Source organism: Indicator indicator, chromosome 11 (assembly GCF_027791375.1).
Source record: "Indicator indicator isolate 239-I01 chromosome 11, UM_Iind_1.1, whole genome shotgun sequence".
In the NCBI taxonomy this organism is placed as follows: domain Eukaryota; kingdom Metazoa; phylum Chordata; class Aves; order Piciformes; family Indicatoridae; genus Indicator; species Indicator indicator.
In genome coordinates this window covers 4,279,000-4,301,557 of record NC_072020.1, presented here as the reverse complement: position 1 = coordinate 4,301,557, position 22,558 = coordinate 4,279,000, and the positions used below count along the sequence as shown (strand labels likewise).

General features: G+C 46.3%; 1 protein-coding gene across 3 annotated transcripts in view; it reads right to left on the bottom strand.

Moving 5' to 3' along the window:
- MYRIP (myosin VIIA and Rab interacting protein) overlaps positions 1-22,558 on the bottom strand; it is a 135,373-nt gene that overhangs the window by 80,108 nt on the left and 32,707 nt on the right. For all 3 annotated transcript variants that reach the window (XM_054385155.1, XM_054385156.1, XM_054385157.1), the window contains exon 2: positions 6,868-7,089. In XM_054385155.1, the coding sequence (XP_054241130.1) occupies positions 6,868-7,089 (222 nt within the window). The remainder of the gene's footprint in view (positions 1-6,867; positions 7,090-22,558) is intronic.

Sequence of the window (22,558 nt, the reverse complement as noted above, 5' to 3'; positions counted from 1 at the left end):
ACACCATCCAGCTGTTTCTCTGTATTTCAGAACACAGGGAGCAAATTCTGAGCCATATTTCTGCTTTTCTGACTGAGGAACTACCTATGGGATTACCCCATCCCTTAGAATAACAAAGCAACCTAGGCTTTTCCGCCTTGGAAAGCTCTTCAAACTCTTACTGTGGTCAAGAAGAAGCAGGTTGCAGAGCACACATGGACTAAGATCTAGCAGAGAGAAGCAGACTGGTGATACTGTGATAGTTGAGATGAGGCTCTGGGCTGATCCTTGCAAAGGATTCAGAAAGAAAAGAGCTTTAAAATGTCTCTCCTAGGTAACTGGGTGGCATATCTGTTATTCCTTACTAAAAGCCTAGAGTCTTCCAACATCCTGATTGCCCATATGGAGCCTGTCACATCCATAGTTTCTATTCAGACACTCCAGGGCTGTATGGTCTCAAAAAAAAAAATTAAGCTATACAAAACTAACATGTGCACATTTTATTCAGGCAGGGATGAAGTCTATGCCATAATGGAGCAAAAAATGGAAAGGCAAGGTGACCTTTTCAACACCAGATGGTGAGCAAGTGATGAGTAGGAAGCAGAATCCAGGTCCGCCTCCTACCTCTTCACCTGATGAATTCTGTCACCTACAGAGTAATAAAAAATTTTACTCCCTTCGCATACTATAAAAAACCCCAACTCTCTATAAGCCCTTAGATATATTTATCTGTTATGTAAGACATGTGAGACATGGAGGAAGCACTTTTTTTTCTTCTCCCCTTCTACTCTGCCCTGGTGAGGCTGTATCTGGAATATTGTGTCCAGTTCTGGGCCCCTCAGTTCAAGAAGGACTTCAGGGAACTGCTTCAAAAGAGTCCAGCACAGGGCCAGAAAGGTTCTGAAGGCAGTGGAACATCTCCCTGTGAGGACAGGCTGAGGGAGCTGGGGCTCTGCAGCTTGGAGCTGAGAAGCCTCATTCCTGTTGATAAAGATGTGCAGGACAGTGTCAGGAGGACAGAGCCAGGCTCTGCTCAGGGATCCCCAATGACAGGACAAGGGGCAAGCAGAGAAGGTTCCATGGAAATAGAAGGGAAAAGTTTTGCACTGTGAGGGTGACAGAACCCTGGAGCAGGCTGCTCAGAGAGCTGGTGGAATCTCCTTCTCTGGAGACTTTCCAAACCCACCTGGATGTGTTCCTGCCCTGGGTGATCCTGCTCTGGCAGTGGGGATGGACTGGATGATCTTCGGAGGTCCCTTCCAACCCCTAACATTCTGTGATTCTGTGAATTTTCCACCTCACTAAAGCTATGTTTTCATTTTAAGTTCTTCTTCCCTTCATAAGTCACCCAAAGACATCTGAAATGCACAGAATCAGCACCAGCAACCACACGGGAAAATGGAAGTGTCCAAATGATTTTGGAAGCCACAATGATGCCTTTATGACCTAAATGAGAAGTGTGCAAATATCAGACAGCTCCCAAGACTCAGCACAATTCAGCAACCATTGCATGCATCCACTTACTCTGTTAAAAAGCAATTCTGACAGCTGGCACTCTTCAACCTCAGTAATGCTCAGACAGCAGCTTCGTAAAGACTGGAACAGTACCTTGGAACTGAGAGCAGCAGAATCCTTGTGTAAGAAGACTTAACAAAGCCCATGTGAAGGCTGAACCACATGCTGGGAAGCACCCAGCTCAGAAGTGGTGCTGAGCTGTGTTTGCATTCTGGCAGTACCCATCAGCTGAGCAGGACTTGGAGGTGGTCCTTCCCCAAGAAGCTCTGCACTTAACCTAAAGGAATTGCCACCATCATCTATTGTATTTCTCCAGAAAGGATCTGGGATATGCAAAGTTTAACACAGCTACTCTCAGGTTAGGATGATTGGAAGGAAAACTGGGAGCTAAGTCCTGACTTTCAGAGTATCAAGGCAGTAATTTCCTCTCATGACTCTTTAGTATCAGTATCTGGTGCACCTGAGCAACTGCAGCTGTGGGGGGGACACTGCCAAACAAGAGTGAACACACACCTGCAGGGATGGACACACACCTGCAGGGATGGACACACACCTGCAGGGATGGACACACACCTGCAGGGATGGACACACACCTTCAAGGGTGGACACACACCTGCAGGGATGGACACACACCTTCAAGGGTGGACACACACCTTCAAGGGTGGACACACACCTGCAGGGATGGACACACACCTGCAGGGATGGACACACACCTTCAAGGGTGGACACACACCTGCAGGGATGGACACACACCTGCAGGGATGGACACACACCTGCAGGGATGGACACACACCTTCAAGGGTGGACACACACCTGCAGGGATGGACACACACCTGCAGGGATGGACACACACCTGCAGGGATGGACACACACCTTCAAGGGTGGACACACACCTTCAAGGGTGGACACACACCTGCAGGATTGGACACACACCTGCAGGGATGGACACACACCTGCAGGGATGGACACACACCTTCAAGGGTGGACACACACCTTCAAGGGTGGACACACACCTGCAGGGATGGACACACACCTGCAGGGATGGACACACACCTTCAAGGGTGGACACACACCTGCAGGGATGGACACACACCTGCAGGATTGGACACACACCTGCAGGGATGGACACACACCTTCAAGGGTGGACACACACCTGCAGGGATGGACACACACCTGCAGGATTGGACACACACCTGCAGGGATGGACACACCTTCAAGGGTGGACACACACCTGCAGGGATGGACACACACCTGCAGGATTGGACACACCTTCTAGGGTGGACACACACCTTCAAGGGTGGACACACACCTGCAGGATTGGACACACACCTTCAAGGTTGGATGCCAGGGGATATGGGACACCCTGATTAGATAAACAGAAACAGGATTGCCACAAGTCATCATAAATGTCTTCTGTTCCCTACAGAGACACTAATTCACTCACCTTGCTAGAGACTGAAGTGCTTTTGACAATTGCAACTACCCAAGATTGCAAGAACCCAAGAAGTCCCCCCAGTCTATAATTTCTATGCTGTTTATTATGTGGACAAACTATGTTCTATCCTTTCACATTGCCCTTCTCCCCTTAGTTTTGCACACTGCTTACATAATATTTATTTCCTCTAGGGAAAGGTGGTAGCCAAAAGTAGGTAGGGTCAGGCAGTTACATATTAACATTGAACACAAAGCTCTGATATTCTGTTCTCATTCCTTCCCTCCAACCATGTACCTTCCTGTGCTGCTGCACCACACAGGTTTTAACCCTGCTGACTGCAGCAAAACTTCTCCAACAACAGCACATTAATAACACTTAGCACTTTCCAACCATCCCATTTTGCTTTTCAACCACTGACCTCCAAGAGCTCAGCATCATTAAGTCCATTCTGCACATGGGGAAACCTGAGACATGGAAACTTCTCCAAGGTCATCCAGTGAACAGCTCAGATTGGAATCCAGAGCTCCTGGAACATGGATTAGTCCTCCCTGGAGGCACTCAGCCACAGGCTCACTTCTGAGGCTACTCCAAGCTAGCAAAGATGGCCTAATTAGCACTTGTAGTTGGCTGATTTCACAGACCTCTCCTGCCTACTCTCCTCCAATTCCATTTTTAGATGCTTCTCTCCAAGCTGAGTGCAGCAGCATTGCAGGCTGCTGTATGTTATGCAAGTACAGCTTCGTTCTGTCTAGCAGAACTGAAATTCTTCACAGTGCATACTTCAGAAATAATTAAGACAGATCAGGATAGCAAAAAAGAAAAAAACTAAAACCCATCAGAGATCAACCTGCCAAAGCAATCAGTCTGCACAGATCTCCCTCCTCCTCCTCCAACTACAGACTTCCTGACTCTTGTGCAAAATCTTGTGCTCCCCCTGAGTACCGTCAGCAAAAGGATATGGTGCTTGTGATCCACAGGGTGGTAAGCAGGAGATCAAGAGACCAGACAGAAAACAGAAAGATAGTGGTGAGAGAAGGAAGGGGAGAAAATGGGAGCAGAGCAGCAGGCATTGCTGGAAGGAATTGTATCAGTTTCTACAAGTACATGCAGCTGAGGAAAAGAATTCTCACTGCTATTTACTTCAAGTTAGTAAATTCCTTCAGTATAATATGCATGGGATCATTCAGAAGACTTCTCCAGAAGCAGAACAAGACCCACAAGTGTCCAGTGGAGGCAACATGCACGTGGGCAGAGCTACAGCTTCTGTCTGTTCTGCTATGCCCCAGAGCAAGTGAAGTGTTCCCACACAACTCTGTCTCAGAAGGAAAAACATCTCCTGACATTTACATGACAGTCTGAGCCTCCACATTGTGTAGAAGTTCTCTCTAACATCAGACAAGGCCTTCAGACAGCAGAAATATGCAAGCTCTGAGCTGAGGCTGATCACCTAGGAGCTGTTTCAGCTCTGTCTTACCAAAGGGTTTAGCCTGCTGGGAAGCAAACCAAAACTGCTCAGCAGAGTTACATCTTCATTAGCTTTCCACTACTGAGGACTGAAACCAACCCTTCTGTACCAGTCAAATACATCAATAAACAAACACAAGGTCCAGGCAGTAACTAAGAGAATTCTTTTCTCAAGCCATCCTGAGGTTCTGCTACATTTTGGTGGCGATTTGCTGTTTGTTCCTTCCCCCCACCCCCCAGAGACTACAGAAAGCTTTACAATAGCATCAGCTAAGCAGAGATGTATCCTTTGGCAGGCTAAAAATCACATCTACTAATAATTTTACTATATTAAAAAATACTCTCTGTTCTGCTGACATTAAAGCACATTACAGTGAATGGATCTCTCCAAATGAAACCATCTCAAATACGAACATTTTACACGGGGCTGTGCCTGGGGCTGCCAAATCACAGCATGGGAGGGGCTGTAAGGGACCTCTGGGCATCATCTAGCCCAAACCCCACGCTAAAGCAGGGTCTGGAATCTCTCCAGACAAGGAGACTCCACAATCTCTCTGAGCAGCCTGCTCCACTGCTCTGTTGCCCTCACAGGAAAGTTCTTCCTTATGTTTAGGTGGAACTTCTGTGTTACAGTTTGTGCCACTACTCCTTGTCCTGTTGCTGGGCACCACTGAAAAAACACTGGCCCCACCCTTTTGACATTTGCCATTTAGATATCAATAAGCATTGTTAAGATCCCTTTTCAGTCTTCTCCAGGATAAACAGCCCCAGGTCCCTCAACCTTTCCTCATAACAAAGATGCTCCAGTGCTCTCAACATCTTTGTAACCCTTCACTGGACTCTCTCCAGTAGTTCTCTGTCTCTCTTGAACTGGGGAGCCCAGAACTGGACAAAATACTCCAGCTGTAAGTTCCCTCAACCTGCTGATCAACGCCCTCCAGGCCACCACTGGCCTTCTTGGCCACAAGGGCACATTGCTGGCTCACGGTGAAGTTGTTATTCACCAGGACTCCCAGGTCCTTCTCTGCAGAGCTGCTTTCTAGCAGGTCACCCCCTAACCTGTACTGCTGTGTGGGGTTGTTCCTCCTGGGTGCAGCACTCTGACCTTCACCAGGCTGTGCTTCACCCAACTCTCCAGTGTATTTGAAGCAGCCCACTCAGCCTAGATTTGCATGAAAACCCCATCAGAAAATCCAACCAGAAGCACTGCCCTATTTCACATTAGCAGCAATCCCAGTGCATGCTACTCACTGACAAACGTCCTGGGCACTCACTGCCCCTAGACTAGACCTCGAGTGCCAGTGCAGTGTTCAATGCTGTGGGCTCTGCCAGCCTCAGAAGGGTGAGCTAGTAAATCCCTGGTACTCTCTGCAAACAGAGGCCTGGCAGCATAGCCTTAACAGATGTTAAGAAATCCAACAGGTTGCACTTCTATTTTCTCTGGTTATTTGCCAAAGCATGCCTCAAGCATCCCCACCAATGAGGTGGCATTTAGGAAAGCACTCCAAAGCACAGTCACAGCTGGATCATCTATTCACCAACATCCCTCCTTCGACTCCCAAGCCATCAGTGGGATTTGCTGCACAATGATTAACTGCCTTACCACCATCTGCTCTCAGGTTCCATTAGCAGCCCAGGCACTTCAGGAGATCCCAGCCCCTGCTCAAGCTAAGTCCAATTACTGCTTGCTGATTCATCAGTCCAGCTCAGCAAGCCTGGAAAATGCCAGCAAAACACTCTCGGAACAAATTAACCTCTGAAAAAAGCCAGGCACATCCCACCACAGGAACCAAGCTGTAGAAACAGCTACTTCACATCCCAGCCTGCCAGTGGCAGTGTGCTGGTTTGGGGCCAGACAGATCCTCTCTTGCCCCAAAGAGACAAAAGAATGACACTCACAAATGGATTGAAGAGTGATGGAAAGTTTCAATGGAAAAGCAATTGGTGAAACTACAGAAACTACAAGCATAGTGGTAAAGATATCCCAAAGTGTACAGAGTCCCTTACACAACACCCAAAGGCTTCCCAACTCTTCCCTTCTCCCCACCTGAGGGTCTACCCAAACCCCCAGGGCTCTTTCTCCCCCTCCCCACTGCTAGGCTAGTCTGAGGCTGGCCAGGTCTGAGACTGCCCTCCCCCTTCTCCTCCTGGCATTAGGCCTAGACAGGCCTAAGAGATCCTCCCCCACTGTTACCTGATAGGAAGCATCTCCCATGGGAGCAAAGAGGGAAGAAAGAGGAAGAGAAGGACTCTGCAGATGGATTGATAGGGTGCAGGATTTCTGGGTAGAAATACACAGTTTCCTCTGTCCACCTTATTGGGGTGGACACTCAGGACACTGGAGGTGTAGCTTATGTGGCAGTGACAGGAGGCACCAAGCCTGAACTGCCACAGGCAGCTACTGACAAACACATGGAAAAGCCCAGGTGAGGCCACAGCTGCTTTCTAGAGGTAGCTAAACAGTAGGTCTTTACCTTGCTTGCTGGCAGACACTGCAAATCCAAGCCTTCTCCTTCTTCTGGTAAGAGCTGCAGCTCTTGCAGATGTTGTACTTGCAGTCCTGGCACTGTCTCTTGCTGTTGATGAGGAAGGTGAAGGGGGAGCAGCAGCGAATGCAGCAGTGCTCGTTGAACTTCTGCTGCTTGGAAAGGATGCTGCACTTGTTACCCTCTTCATCCAGCTTCTGCTTCATTTCACTGCAATGGAAGCACAGGAACAAAAATGGCAACTAAGTTTCAGTAGAAAATCTCCTCTTTTGCCTTTCTCTTCTTTCTACATCGTCTGTGTTATGCTCTTCTAGGTGGGAAAGAAATTTCAAAAATGCATTTTCTAAACCTAAAAATGTAAACTTAATCACATACTTCATTTCAGAGAGGTTTGGGGGTTTTACTAGTTGGGACCAATACTAAACCAACTGCCAGCTCTCTGGGAAAGTATCTGCAGAACCTTAAAGTTTTGTGTATTCCAGCAGAAGAGTGTGGAAAAGGGAAAGTTATAGTAAAAAGTTAAAGAAAGTTAAACCCAAGTAATCCTGCTCCCAAAAGAGTAAGAGCCACCTGGGCTGGAGCTGCCTTCTTCTAGGAGGAACATGGAAGGCTGACCCACTCCTGTACTTCCTTCCCCCAGCAACACTTCCCCAGGAGGGAACAAAATGTATTCCTAGGTGCATAGATATGATTTCTAGGTGTATAGATCTGAGTTCAAGGTGCAGGTATATGATTTCTAGGTCTATATATGTGTGATATGTGTGCCACTCAAAGCAACAATAAAATACTGCACAAAACTTCCTTCCCTTTTGGGAAAAGGACAGGATGAAGAGTGGGATCCACAAAAGACAGAATTCATTCACATCCCTTCAGTCACAAGTGAGGGTGCCCAGCTCTTCCAGTTGTGTGTCACATAATAATGAGGTTCTGCAGAGAGCTCCTGCTGTTTGAATGGAGCTCAGATTGCATTTCATTTTCTTATGAGTGGCTGCATCTCACCAACTGACTATAAATACAAAAGCAGCAAAGAGCACTCAGTAGATAGCCAACATGGCTGTCACCAAGACTAATTCTGTCAAAGGACATTTTATTGATCTGTGGGCTTCAGAAGTGGGCCAGTGCCAACTGCATGAGGTTCAACAAGTCAAAATGCAAGGTCCTGCACTGGCACAAAACCAGGGTGGGTTGAAGAAAGAAAGTCTGAAGAAAGAGACTTGGGTGTGTTGATGGATGAGAAGCCCACCTTGAAAGGTCCCTTCCAACCCAACCCATTCCATGATTCTATTCAGTGCAGGACTGTGATACTGAATGCTCAACAGGTCCATGCCTTTCCTGTGCTGAGGACTCCAGAGCTGGACACAGCACCACAGAGTGGTGGAGTGGGGCAGAATCCCCTCCCTCGACCACACAGGCACAACTGTGCCTTGTGCTGTATTTAAGACTTAGTAGGTAGGTCAATCAGTATTCTGCACACTGCTGGTGCTGTCAGAAAAGCCATGCTGGTACACATGCAAACACACCACCTGCAGCTGGGGAGCCTTTGAGGAACACACATCACTTTAATCTGTGCAGAGGGATATTGATCTGGCAGCAGCAGCAGCAGACTTGCAGAGAGGATTAGACAGCAGGGAGTGAACCATAAACGGGGGGTGGGGAGAAGCAACATCAAAACCAATCCGAAGTAAAACACAAAATCTTTGAGGGGAGCCAGTGGGATGGGACAGCTCAGCATTCAAGCACTAAGGGGCTCATACATAGTTATGAGGAAGTCATTGCATCAAAAATCAGGAAGGTATTTCACAGTCCCACATTACTCCCACTGCATTCTTATATTGAAGATACCTTACCAGCATCTCTTAAGGGTTTACCATCAGCTATTCATTTCCATTTAATGAAATTTCTACACAATTAGTAGCAATTCCCAGCAAATCTCTCTCTCATTTTTCTGTCTCTTTCTCAAACGCTGATGGTGCTGCACATATTCTGTCACCACCTTGGCCTATCAAATTCTTTACAGTTGTTGTCAAAAGTCTTGCCCTTTTAATTCAGGTCTCCAGCAACATCCTGTTGCCCTTAAAACCCAATGCTATGGATTCAGAGAGAACACTGTTAAAGGCAAGCTGACTGGAATGCAACTTTAATGCCATTAGAGCTCTCATGGGAGGGGAAGGTATGTAGGAGCTTAGGTTAGCTGATGTTTAAAGTGAGGTACAACAATAACGTTTCATTTCAGCATGTTTTTAAACAAGCCTTTGCAACAACAACCTGAAGAGCAAATGGACTCCTCATTACCCTACTGCCATATCACATCCACCGCAGCTGATGTTTTTTGGAAGGGAATAAATCAGCATTAAAAGAGAGCTGTGTGTCCAGCAGATCCAGGGAGGTTCTCCTCCCCCTCTACTCTGCCCTGGTGAGACTACACCTGGAATATTGCATCCAATTCTGGGCTCCCCAGTTCAAAAGGGAAAGGGATCTACTCAAGAAAGTCCAGTGGAGGGCTACCAGTATGCTGAAGGAACTGGAGCACTGCCTGATGAGGACAGGCTGAGAGCCCTGGGGCTGGTTAGTGTGGAGAGGAGAAGGCTGAGAGGGGATTTAATAAATGTTTATAAATATCTGAGGGCTGGGGACAGGCTCTGCTCACTTGCACCCTGTGATAGGACAAGGGGCAGTGGATAGAAACTCCAGCAAAGGAGGTCCCACCTCAACATGAGGAGGAACTTCTTCATTGTGAGGGTCACAGAGCACTGGAACAGGCTGCCCAGAGAGGTTGTGGAGTCTCCTGCTCTGGAGACTTTCAAGCCCCATCTGGATGCATTCCTGTGTGACCTGTGCTGGATTCTCTGGTCCTGCTCTGGCAGGGGGGTTGGACTCAATGATCTTTGGAGGTCTGGGGACATCAGAAATCTCCACATGAAAGCTACCATGAGCTTTGCCAAAAAGCAGCGCTGCGAGTATGGAGTCTTTTGCCCTTCTGTTCTAATGGAACAGTGGAACAAGTGAAAATACACCTGGGTTTAAACATCTTCTTTTGCCACTCACTCTTCTTACTCATCTGCACTCCTATCTCTGTCAGAGACCACTCTGCAGCCAGGTAGAGTGTTCTGAGGTGAAATGTTTCACCAGTTTCAGGGACAAACACTTCTGCTGCAGGTGCAAAACCTTCTGGTTTAATCCTGTTTGTAACTGATCCATTGAGAAGGACCAAGGATGTGTTTCCATGTTTGACATCAACTGCAAGAGATGATAAAGAGTTTCCTCCCTTTCTCACTATCCATCCACACTGAACCACTGATCATGGCTATCTGAGGCTATGTGTCCAGCCAGCTTTCATCTGCATTATAACTTCCCTCAACTTCCTCCTAATATAAAGGAGCTGCAAATACTCAGTTCCTTTCTGGATAGTGCCATTCAGATATGTGATCCTTTCTTCTCTTCTCTCTTCAAAAGCAGCAGAGAGAATAGATCTCCCCTGTGGGGAGCTAGGGCACAGATGGACCCCAGATTTGGTTCATGTACTTTCTGCAGACCCTCTGGCTACGTCTGAATTCACAGCCTGTCAAGAGCAGATCAGAGGATTGAACTAGACAGTGTTGAAGGCCTACACCTACACAGAGGTTCAGCAGTTTTGCCTCAGGGAAGGCAGTCTGATTCCCTGGACCTAATACTCCCACACTGCATGTAGTCTGAATGTGTCTCAAGACATGATTTGATGGTTCTGAGATACTGGCTTCGTTTCTTGCAGAAGGAATCTGGCTTGTCCACACCAAAACCAACCTGGGATGCAAACCACGATGCAATAAAGGAGGATGAGCAGCTTTGCTCCAAAGCTGTCCTGCTGCTCTGAACTGAAATGCTGACATAAATACAATTCTAAACAACTGTAGGCATCTACCTGGAGCAGGTCATTTTTCATTACTGGGTCTGTAACATCCTTGTGTCTGCTGAGCTTGGAGAACCATTCTGATCCCAGCAATACAGAACCACAGAATTACTGAGGCTGGAAAAGACCTCCAAGATCATTAAGTCCAGCCTACGACATCACCTAAACCATGCCAGAACCAATGTTTTCTTAAAGACCACCAACTGTAAATATTTTCATGTGAAGAACTTCCCAAGTAACTGCCTTCTTCTGAGGAGATGATACAAGAATCCTCAGTGCTAAACTCAGATCTATTTAAAGAAAAAAAGATGCACACAAGAGACTTTAGGACAAGGGGCAATAGGTATAAACTCCAGCACAGGAGGTTCCACCTCAACATGAGGAGGAACTTCTGCACTGTGAGGGTCACAGAGCACTGGAACAGGCTGCCCAGAGAGGCTGTGGAGTCTTCTTCTCTGGAGACTTTCAAGCCCTGTCTGGATGTGTTCCTGTGTGACCTGTGCTGGATTCTCTGGTCCTGCTCTGGCAGGGGGGTTGGACTTGATGATCTCTGGAGCTCCCTTCCAACCCCTAACATCCTGTGGGCCTGTGACCTCCAGTGATGGCAACTCCACCACCTCCCTGGGCAGTCCCTCCCAGTGCCTAAACACACACAGCCATGGCTCACATGCAGTGAGGTTTGACACTTTTCTACTTAGGTCTTGCTGACAGTTACCAGAGGTACACAATGCTGATTCAGAAAGACATACAAGGAGCTTACACAACAGCTTCCAGAAGCTGGTAAGACTGTCAGCTTTTATTCAGTTGTAGAAAGTGGGTACAGAGTAATCTAGTTATTCTCTCAGGAAGAAAAAAACAACCCACCACAGTCCTTGCACACTCTGCTGCTGCCTTTCAGGTGTCTGTGCTTCAGTCAGACCCTCCTTCCCTCACCACACTTCCAAATGAAACCAAAGCTCTACAAGGCTGCTTTAATCATAGGTAAACTCAGCTTGGATTTGCCTGCTGGACTCAGCTTCTGGACTAAGTCTGCCTGCGGAGAGTCCTTTTCTCAAGCCCTCTCTCTAGAGCTGCACTGATGTACCTTCACCTGAATTGCAGATCAAACCTGCCTCTGATGTGTGACTGTCAGCCATTTGAGGTTAAAACAACAATTCTCCTTCTGATGTAGTTCAAAGCAACAATTTATTCTCAAACCCAAACATTTGTCTCAAGGAAAAAGAGAGAATGTGAAACACTAAACATTTCAAAAGGACCAGAAGATAAAAGGCATCTCCATAACTGCAGGACTACAAAGACCTCCCATAATTAACTGGTCACAAGGGAACAGCTCTGTAACTGAAATATCTCTTGATTTATAACAAATAATGAAATGGATTTAATTAAACTTCAAATGAAGGAAGCTCCACCAATGGGAACTGTAACAACATAACTCATATTAATGTAATGAGTGAAAGTTCTATAGCTGAGGGAATGAAGATTTCTTTTTAATAAATGGCTCAGCTGTATACGTTCAGCTGCAGAAATGTGAGAAGACTAAAGCAGTGACCAGCTTGATGTTTAGAGGGCATGAGAAGTGCAAGTGGAGATCTCCCTCTGCCTTCCAATACCTGAAGGGATCTTACAGGAAGGCTGCAGAAGAACTTTTCATAAGGATGTCTAGAGACAGGACAAGGGAGAATGGTTTGAAGCTGAGGGAGAGCAGGGTTAGACTGGATCTGAGGAAGAAGTTTTTCAGCAGGAGGGTGGTGAGACTCTGGAATAGGCTGCCCAGGAAGGCTGTGGCTGCCTCCTCCCTGGGGGTGTTGAAGGCCAGGTTGGGTGAGGCCTTGAGCAGCTGAGTCTAGTTGAGAGGTGTCCCTGCCCCTGGTGGGGAGGTTGGAGGAAATGATCTCTGAGCTCCCTTCCAACCTGAGCCACTCTGTGATTTTATGATATATTAACCAGTATTTTACTAGTTAGAAAAGGGAAAAGGCATAACTATGCCCTCCATAAATATTCCTTAACTGTGGAGGTGTTTCCTGTGGAGGTGTTTCCTGCTTGAAATGTGTCTCTGTCTCAAGAGTGTGATTTAGGTGCAGGAGGGTCAAAGCTTATCAAAGCACATTTTACTGCAAATCAACTCCCCTTCATTTCTTCCTCTCTTTGCACACCTCAATACTGAGAGATGCAAAAGGATTAGATCAAGTAGAGCATTTTACCCTCTACTGTTAAAATCAGTACCATATCAGCTTTTGTCACACCCCATTAAAGCAGATCATACTCAACACACCATATTTTACACAGGGTATCTGCACTTTTTTTTTTCCTATGTTGAAAGTCCACTTCAAACACCCAAGGAAAATAAAATGCTGCACCAAAATAATTGTCTTTAGACTGCCTCTACTCTGCATGGCTGAGAAGTTTCTTCAGCATCTTTTCAAAACTCTTTGATGACTTCAAACTTGATCCAAATTGTTAGCAATAAAATATTTATTTATGATAGGGCAGAAATCCCCAGGTTTATTATTTAATCAGAAGAACATAAAGGGAAGTTTGTAAAAGATCAAAGAAACAGAGTGAGAAAAAGCAGAAAGCTACACAAATTTGCATAAACATTTTAAAATATGCATTATGAGGCTGTTGCAGTTCTGTGTAGCCAATTAGAACCACCAAAATCCCAACCAATCCAACTGTTTTTGTCTACGGAAGTCTTGCACAAGTGACTGAGCTTTTGGCTTCCTGACTTGTTACGGATAACAAAACAATCCATAAACCAAACTCTTGCCATCTGAATTGAATTAGGGCCCTGACTAGCACACCTGAGATTGCTGGGAGCTTCCTCCTTCACTGCAATCAGAGCATAATTCAAACCACTGAGCATAACCCACCCCACCTGGGTGTGCAAGCAGGTGACCTGATCTGAGTGTTGTCAGCCCAAGACACATCTGGTTGAGTAGCTGAACGTTACACAGAGCTGCAGGTCTGGCAAGAACAATGCAATGGCTCAGGGTGGAAGGGACCTCAGAGATCATCTCCTCCAATCTCCCTGCCATGGAGAGGGTGGAAGGGACCTCAGAGATCATCTCCTCCACCCTCCCTGCCATGGGCAGGGACACCTCTCAACTAGACTCAGCTGCTCAAGGCCTCATCCAACCTGGCCTTCAACACCCCCAGGGAGGAGGCAGCCACAGCCTCCCTGGGCAGCCTATTCCAGAGTCTCACCACTCTCCTACTGAAGAACTTCTTCCTCAGCTCCAGTCTAACCCTGCTCTCCCTCAGCTTCAAACCATTCCCCCTTGTCCTGTCTCTAGACACCCTCATGAAAAGTCCCTCTGCAGCCTTCCTGTAGGATCCCTTCAGTTATTGGAGTGCAGCATTAAGGTCCCCCTGGAGTCTTCTCTTCTCCAGGCTGAACACCCCCAGCTCCCTCAGCCTATCCTCACAGAGATGTTCCAACCCTTGGATCATCTTTGTGGTCTCCTCTGGCCTCACTCCACCAGTTCTGTGTCCTTCTTGTGCTGGGGACACCAGAACTGGAGGCAGTATTGGAGGTGTGCTCTCAGCAGAGCAGAGTCAAGGGGCAGAATCCCCTCTCTTGCCTTTCTGGCCACACTTTTGATGCAGCCCAGGATACAATTTGCATGTTCTGCTCAGATTTGGTTGTAGGAAATTCTTCTTATATGAAAATAATCCCACTGAAAAAAAATTAAAATGCCAAGAGTATTTCAGAAAGAAGTAATCTACTATCACTGACTTGAGGAAAGGTACCAGCACCTACACAGGGGCTTTCAAATGACTGGAATTAAATATGACCCTGGAATATCCTGAAGTCTTCCAGAGCTGATGAGAAGATGAGGAACAGCAATAATGAACAAGGCCCTGCTGTTTTTTCATTATTGCAATAAACCACTTCAGAAATCATTAGACAATTTCTGATTGTTTAAGATGAGATGCTGAGCTGCTGCAGCTATTTTCCACCCCTTCCCAAGCTTCAGATTCCTGACTGCAGCCTGGAGTTCTGCAATCCTGGAAAAGCAGATCCCTCTGTTTCCAAGAATAGTTTTATTGAGCACACAATAAGCTAAGGAAGAACCCAGGGGTTCTGTAAATGTTATGCTGCTCTTTATTGTTTATTTCTCCTGTAAATCTGCTTATTTCCTCAATAAACCTACTTTAGCAGGGATGTTGGACTAGATGATCTCCAGAGGTCCCTTCCAACCCCCCACCACTCTGAGACTCTTTGTTGTTTCTCCTGTAAAAGTGATTGTTCCAACAACAAACCTTATTAACTGAGGTACTGTACAGCATCAAGAAAATAAAGTCTAAGTAGCACTTTGCCTGTGCTTTTGAAGGCATTCTGTTGCTTGTGCTCTTGGTTGTGCACCATAATGTTCTGCTACATTACCTGCTGCAGAAAATTCAATTATGTGCTTCCTTTATGAATTTTCTCACCTGCCAGCACTGGGATGAAGGCTGTTATATGTGAAAGAAGTTCATTTATATCAAAGGTTATCATTAAGCACAGATTGGCAAAAGATACTGCAATTACCATCTTATTGGCTTTCATTAGCACAAGAAAGCAGCAGGGAGATATATTACTGCTAACTATTCCATGCTTTAATTCAGCAACATTTACTCTGCTTTTTGAGCTTGCAAGCAGGCAACGTCAATGTTGAATGGAACTGTCAGAGTATTCACTGTAGATTCAGTCATAACGTCAGTTTCCATTAGGCCAACCTGTTACATTTTTTGCATGGATTTATTGTAACGCAGGAGGAGATTTCACCTCTCTAAGGGTGACGTCCACTAGATCAGGTTGCTCAGAGCATTCTTGAGCCTGACCTCGAATATCTCCAGGGCTGGGGCCTCAGCTACCTCCCTGGGCAACCTGCTCCAGTGTTCCACCACCCTCACAATAAAGAACTTATTCCTAACATCCAATCTAAATCTACTCTTCTCTCATTTCAAACCATTGCCCCCCATGCTGTCCCTTTGCAAACAGTCCCTCTGCAGCTTTCTTGTAGCCCCTTTCAGGTACTGGCAGGCTGCTATTAGGTCTCCCTGGAATGTTCTGTTCTCCAGGCTGAACAGAACCTGAACAGAACCCCACCTCCCTCACCCTGTCCTTGTAGCAGAGGTGTCCCAGCCCCCTGACCATTTTTGTGGCCCTCCTCTGGACCTACTCCACGAGGTCCATGTCCTTCCTATATGTCCCTGTTCAGTGCACTGGGCTAGATGGCCTTTGGAGGTCCCTTCCAACCCAAACCATTCTATGATTATGAAAGCTCTTCTAGAAAACCTCCAGCAGGTTACAGCCCACACAGCAGCTCAGATGGGAAAGTACCTGGGGGTCTTTGTTTGCAAGTTCTCAAAGCAAACTCTCAAACCACCCTTCTGTAAGGATTCTATTCTTGGATCTACTTGTTTTTCATTCAGACAAGGAATAAAGCTAAAATGAAAGAACAAGGTTAAAATACAAGCAGGACTGTTCTTCCTGAGCCTAACCTTCTCCATCTCATCTCAAACTGAGGAACACTTGGCAAGCCAGCGCAGAGGTAGTTGTGTTGCTCCTTGGATCTCTGTTTGTTCTGTGTGGGCAACAGCAACTTCCATCACTTCTGCAAAATGCAGCTGCTGAGAAGAATGTTGGTTTCTCTATCTTCCCCCCAAAAGGGGGTTAAAAATTTATTTGTAATAGTAAAGCCATGAAAAAAAGGGGCAAATTAACAACCCTGCCACTGTGACATAACCAATATAAAATTCTTCTGTGACAGCAAAACAAATCATGTTAGAAATACAGAAATACAGCCCTCTGAATTGCACAAAACTGTGCACTCCTGCAGGAAGAAGGCAGAACTCCAGAAAAGTGGAGGGCAGCACAGCAGGACAGAACTGCTCAGTTTGATCAGCAACGTGCCCTTGTGGCCAAGAAGACCAATGCTATTCTGGGCTGCGTTAGAAGGGCTGTGGTCAGGAGGTCGAGAGAGGTTCTCCTCCCTCTCTACTCTGCCCTGCTGAGGCCACATCTGGAATATTGTGTCCAGTTCTGGGCCCCTCAGTTCAAGAAGGATCTCAGGGAACTACTTGAAAGAGTCCAGCACAGAGCCACAAAGATGATTAAGGGAGTGGAACATCTTCCCTGTGAGGAGAAACCGAGGGAGCTGGGGATCTTTAGCTTGGAGAAGAGGAGACTAAGGGGTGACCTCATTCATGTTTATAAAGATGTTACAAAGGGTGAGTGCCAAGAGGCTGGAGCCAGGCTCTGCTTGGTGATGCCCAATGACAGCACAAGGGGCAATGGTGGAAGCTGAGGCATAGGAAGTCTCATGTGAACATGAGGAAAAATTTTTTTCCTTTGAGGGTGACAGAACACTGGAACAGGCTGCCCAGGGGCATTGTGGAGTCTCCCTTTCTGAAGATATTCAGGACTCACCTGGATGTGTTCCTGTGTGATCTGCTCTAGGTGATCCTGCTCTGGCAGGGGGGTTGGACTGGATGATATTTTGAGGTCCCTTCCAAGCCCCTAACATTCTGTGAATTGTACAAATGCCAGGATAAAGCCTGGACACAGGCTGGACACAGGCATGCAGCATTCAAGACCTTGCAGTGTGTTCACAAAATAAGTTTACTCACATCATCTTGCTGAACTCCCTAAGGAACTGGCACCTTTGGCTGCTAGGACATGACACTCCATGGGTGCAAATGCAAAGCGCTTCTGAAGCACATTGGGAAGCTGTCAAAGGAGCAGGTTCTGACTGTGCAACAAACAGCTCCACCTGCTGTCCCAGCAGCACGGAAAGCAGCTCCCAAAACGACTCCCAGGCTGCAGCAAGTGCAACAGACCTCTACCAAGCCCCTGCCATCCTGTCCCTTTGCAATGAAGGGCTGGGTCTATGAAAAAAAAAAACCAAACACCACATCAATATCAAAGCACAAAGAAGAGAAGAACCGATGGTGCAATATCCCACTCTGAAGTTCTTCAGATCTCCTTTAGGCAGCTGAAAATTCCCCTCCCAGCCTGAAAGAGCATAAGAAACCCACTGAAACTCAGACCCTCCTGCTCAGTTCCTGACAAAGAAAGTGAAGTCGCTCCCAGCAGGTCCTGGTTTCTTGCTGTCTTGCAAGAATAGTAAGTGTCTGTCTCCCAGGGAGAAAAATGCATCTGGCTGAACACCACCATGGCACCATGGAGGCCAAATCAAAGCTTGACATAACCTGTCATGGGTTTTTGCTGACGTTGGAACAGGCAAGGGGGAGCACATCCAGAAGCAGAAGGCAGCCAGCTTGAGCTCAGATCTTGTGTGACCTGAGGAGTGATGCTGTACCAACCCCTCCCAAACAAAGGGACAACATCTCCTTGGCTAGTTACGGAATCACAGAATTAACCAGGTTGGAAAAGACCTTCAAGATCATCAAGTCCAACCTATCACCCAACACCATCTAATCAACTAAATCATGGCACTAACTGCCTCATCCAGGCTTATTTTAAACACCTCCAGGGATGTTGACTCCACCACCTCCCTGGGCAGCACATTCCAATGGCCAATGTCTCTTGCTGTGAAGAATTTCTTCCTCACCTCCAGCCTAAACCTCCCCTGGCACAGCTTGAGACTGTGTCCTCTCATTCTGTCACTGGTTGCCTGGGAGAAGAGACCAACTCCCACCTGCCTACAACCTCCCTTCAGGTAGTTGCTGCAATCTCAGGGTAGTTGGGCTGTAGTGATCCATTGGTGAGACTCTCACAGAGCTTTTCTGAGGGTAACTCTTCCTATGAACAAATCATCTATAAATGGAGGAGAGCAACAGCCCGCATGCCTTTTCCTTCCAAGTCACCAGCACGATATTCCAACACTACAGTGATGTGGTCCTCAGGCCTTTGAGACTGCCCCAAACTATGATTTGTAACTCACAAGAGTCTTCAACAGATCATAGAATGGTTTGGGTTTGAAGGGACCTTAAAGATCATTTAGTTCCATCCCCTCAGCCATGGGCAGGGACACCTTCCACTAGCCCAGGACTGCTCAAAGCCCTCTTCAACCTGGCCTTCAGCAGTTCCAAGCAGGGGGCATCCACAAGTTCTCTGGGCAATCTGTTCCACTGTCTCTTCACCCTCATTGCAAAAATAAGTTCTTTACATCTCATCTAAATCTTCCCTCTTTCAGTTTGAAACTGTTACACCTCATCCTATGATACACTCCCTGAGAAAGAGCCCCTCCCTATCTTTTCTGTGATTCTGTGAGCCTGTAACACTGTGGCTAACCCTCACAAAGAAAGACAGGCATGGCCATGAGATGGTCTGCTGGAAAAAATCAGTGTCATACCTCTTACAAAGTGAAGAACTACATAAAGTGTTTTGCAATCCAACAAATCTTTCCATAACTAGACTTCATTACTTCTGCTGCTCTAGCACACCAACCATGAAATTAGCCTTTGTCCTGTTTTTATGTACCCTAAGGACATGGCTTTCCATTGTGTGCTATGCACCCCACTGACTTACTCATTTGATTATCTTTCAAGCACAGAATGAAAACTTTCCCTGAGCAGATCACATAAATAGGATTACTCTAAAGCAATTTCAGCCAGGCTGAAATCACAAGACACAGAGGTGTAAAAGAAGAGGTCACAGATCGCTCTCCTGAAGAGAAGGTACAGGTGAAAGCTTTCCTCTAAGTAGAGAGCAGTTCAGGGCTAACAAAATGAGTAAGGTGAGACACAAGGCATTGAACTTAGCTGCAGAAATAATGAATGCCAGGTGAATAATGAGAACAGGTGACACTGAAACACTACAGTTGAAGTCAGTGTTGTGGTACCCACATCAGTACAGCGATGGAGTCCTCACACCTTCAGTCTTAGTCACAACTAACAGCTCAAGGTCCTCTGTCGACTTCCTACTCATTCAAACTGCAAAGCACTGAGAAACAAAGAGGAGAATCAACCTGCCAAGACTGATGCAGCTCCTTGGTCACAGAGCTCATGGTGTTCTCCCAAGACCAGAGCTGCCTTGTTTCTGGGTCACACTGTCCCCTGCTCACAGACATTATCTTCCCCATGGAAGGCACAGTATGTATGAAATAGGTGCAGAGAAAACAAGCTCTGGAAACACTTTAAAGCCTAGCAGGATCAGGCAAGCAGCTAGGATCCTCTGGCCCAAATAATTTTTTTCCCTTAATGAAAAAACAAAAAGGTTTATTTGCACTGGGGTCCTTTTCTCTAAATTTAATGAGGAAGCAGCTCCTTTTCCACTGTTTTCCAAGTCTCTTTGATCTTACAATTACTTATGTGCTGGTGGCCTGCCGTTATATAGAATAATGCATATTGATGCTAGGGAGTTCCAAGTACACCCTGTACCCAGGAACAAAGAACAGCTCCTCCTTCTGCAACAGCAATCCTAGAAGCAGTTCAAAAACCTTGGGAAGGAGAGAAGGGACACATAAAGCTGTCTGACAGGGTTTCTATGCTTGCTCCACGCCTGCACAGCCCTGTAACACTGTGAGATGGATGAGGAAGAAACAAGCAAACAAGAAATATGACCAAAACCTGCACTGCTGCCCTGGAACACACCAGCAATATGATGTAGTCCTGTGGTCTCTAAGGGAAAGCTACTACACAAGAAATCCAGATTGATGAATTCCCTTTATTAGCACTTCAACTACTGATCTCAGAATTAAGTTAAATCCCTGAGAATATTTTTGAGTAGTATCAAAATTAGATAATTCTTCTCCCTGTTGACATTAATGTGATTACTCTGTGCAGTTCCATGTGGCCTGAAGCAGACAATGCTGAATCACAGAATGTGAGAGGTTGGAAGGGACCTCCAGAGATCATCCAGTCCAACCCCTCCACCAAAAGCAGGGCCACCTAGGGTAGATCACACAGGAACACATCCAGGTGGGTTTGGAAAGTCTCCAGAGAAGGAGACTCCACAACCCCCCTGGGCAGCCTGCTCCAGGGCTCTGTCACCTTCACTGTAAAGAAGTTTCTCCTCGTGTTGAGGTGAAATCTTCTATGTTCAAGCTTGTACCTGTTGTTCCTTGGCTTATGATTGCACACCACCAAAAAGAGCCTGGCCCCCTCCACTTGACACCCACCCCTCAGCTATTGATAGACATTGATCAGATCCCCTCTCAGTCTTCTCTTCTCCAGACTAAACAGCCCCAGGGCTCTCAGTCTCTCTCCATAGGGGAGGATGCTCATAACTGAGAAAAATCTGAAAGTTATTACCCATCTTAGAGAGAGAAAAAACACTCTTAATTAAAAAAGAGAGCTGCAGCTAAACCAGGCACAAGCTCTAAAAGAAGCAATTTTGAACTTCTTTCAGCTTTCATGATCTTTACACCACTGTGCTCCTTTTTATGTCTCACAGCTCACAAACTCAGAACAGAGAACAAATCAGAATATTAAATATTAACTAATTTTTACATCTAAAATGACAGTTACCCTTCTATCAAGGGACTAGAATTAAAACCTTTTAAAAGATGAAGGGAAAAAAAAAAAGAGAAAAAAAACATCCTATGAGCCAAAAAAAGAAAAAAATGCAAAGGAAAGATAGCTTTGATTTCTTGCTATATAAGCACCAAGCATTACAGGACACATTTTTACATCCTAAGCTTGGCTTGTATCTCATTTTGCGTTTACATCCAGAATGTGCCAGCTCTCTAAAGGATGCTTATTTGTGGTGCTTTCATTAGGAAAGGGACAAATTTAGGTACACTAGAAACCTAAAAAATTCAGGATGTGCACAAGTGCACAAACAAGCAGTGCTAGTCAGGACCTTGAAAGAAAAGTGGTGCTTAAAAATAGAGCTGAAACACAGGCAAGCAAAGCAGGCTCCTCCTGTGACTGGTCCCAGCTGTAACTGCTCTCTACACACATACACTGTGGAGGATGTCATACAGGATTGGCTTACAGAAAAAGGCCATAGTCAGATTAACTTACTGATGAGAGAGAAATAAGGCAAGGGTAACGCCAAGGACAGACTGTCCTTGAAAAGACAGAAGCCAAGAAGAATGGAGATAAACAGAATGTCGAAGCGGAACAGAAAGTTAGCTTGTAGCCACAGGAATGCAGAAGTATGCCAGAGTGACGCAGATAGTCAGTAACCAATAATGAGCTTTAATTTTGCAATATGTATGAGCTAATTAACTATTGTATTTAACCTCAATGCTAAGTGCCAATAAATGAGACTTGCTGATGAACCATCTGGTGTCCGCATCTCCCTTCTCCGACAAATGGTGACCCCGACGTCCGAATCCTCTGCGTCTCGCTAAAAGAAAACGGGGGAGGACGCGCCACGGTCGGTGAAGTTGGGTTGGGACCCGACGCAACCGGGCCGGTGCCAAACGTAGGAGGGAAGGCACCCTCAGGAGCTACAGCGGTGGTCCTGGGCCATACGTGCTGCCGGAGCCGGAGAGTTGCAACAGCGCTGACGACAAAAATGGACAGGCAAGCAGCATATGATTTATTTATGACCCACCTAGAAAGGAGGGGGGTGAAGGAGATAGATGTAAGAAAAGACCTCACGGGATTGTTAGCATGGGGTCATGCAAAAGGTTGTTTTGGGAATCCACATACAATTCATGAAATCACAGAATGGAGAAAGTTAGGAGATGAGTTATGGAGTGCGGTCCTGGAGGATGATAAGACGGCAAAAAAGTTAGGGAAAATCTGGAGAGTAGTGCATAATGAGTTGTTAAAACAAGAATCAGAGAGAAGGGCAGCTAAAGAGGCAGCAGAGGCGTATAAAAAGAATGCACAGTATGGATCAGAGGATGAGCCCCGTGCACCGAGTGTGACGCGGGTGGTAATACCCCT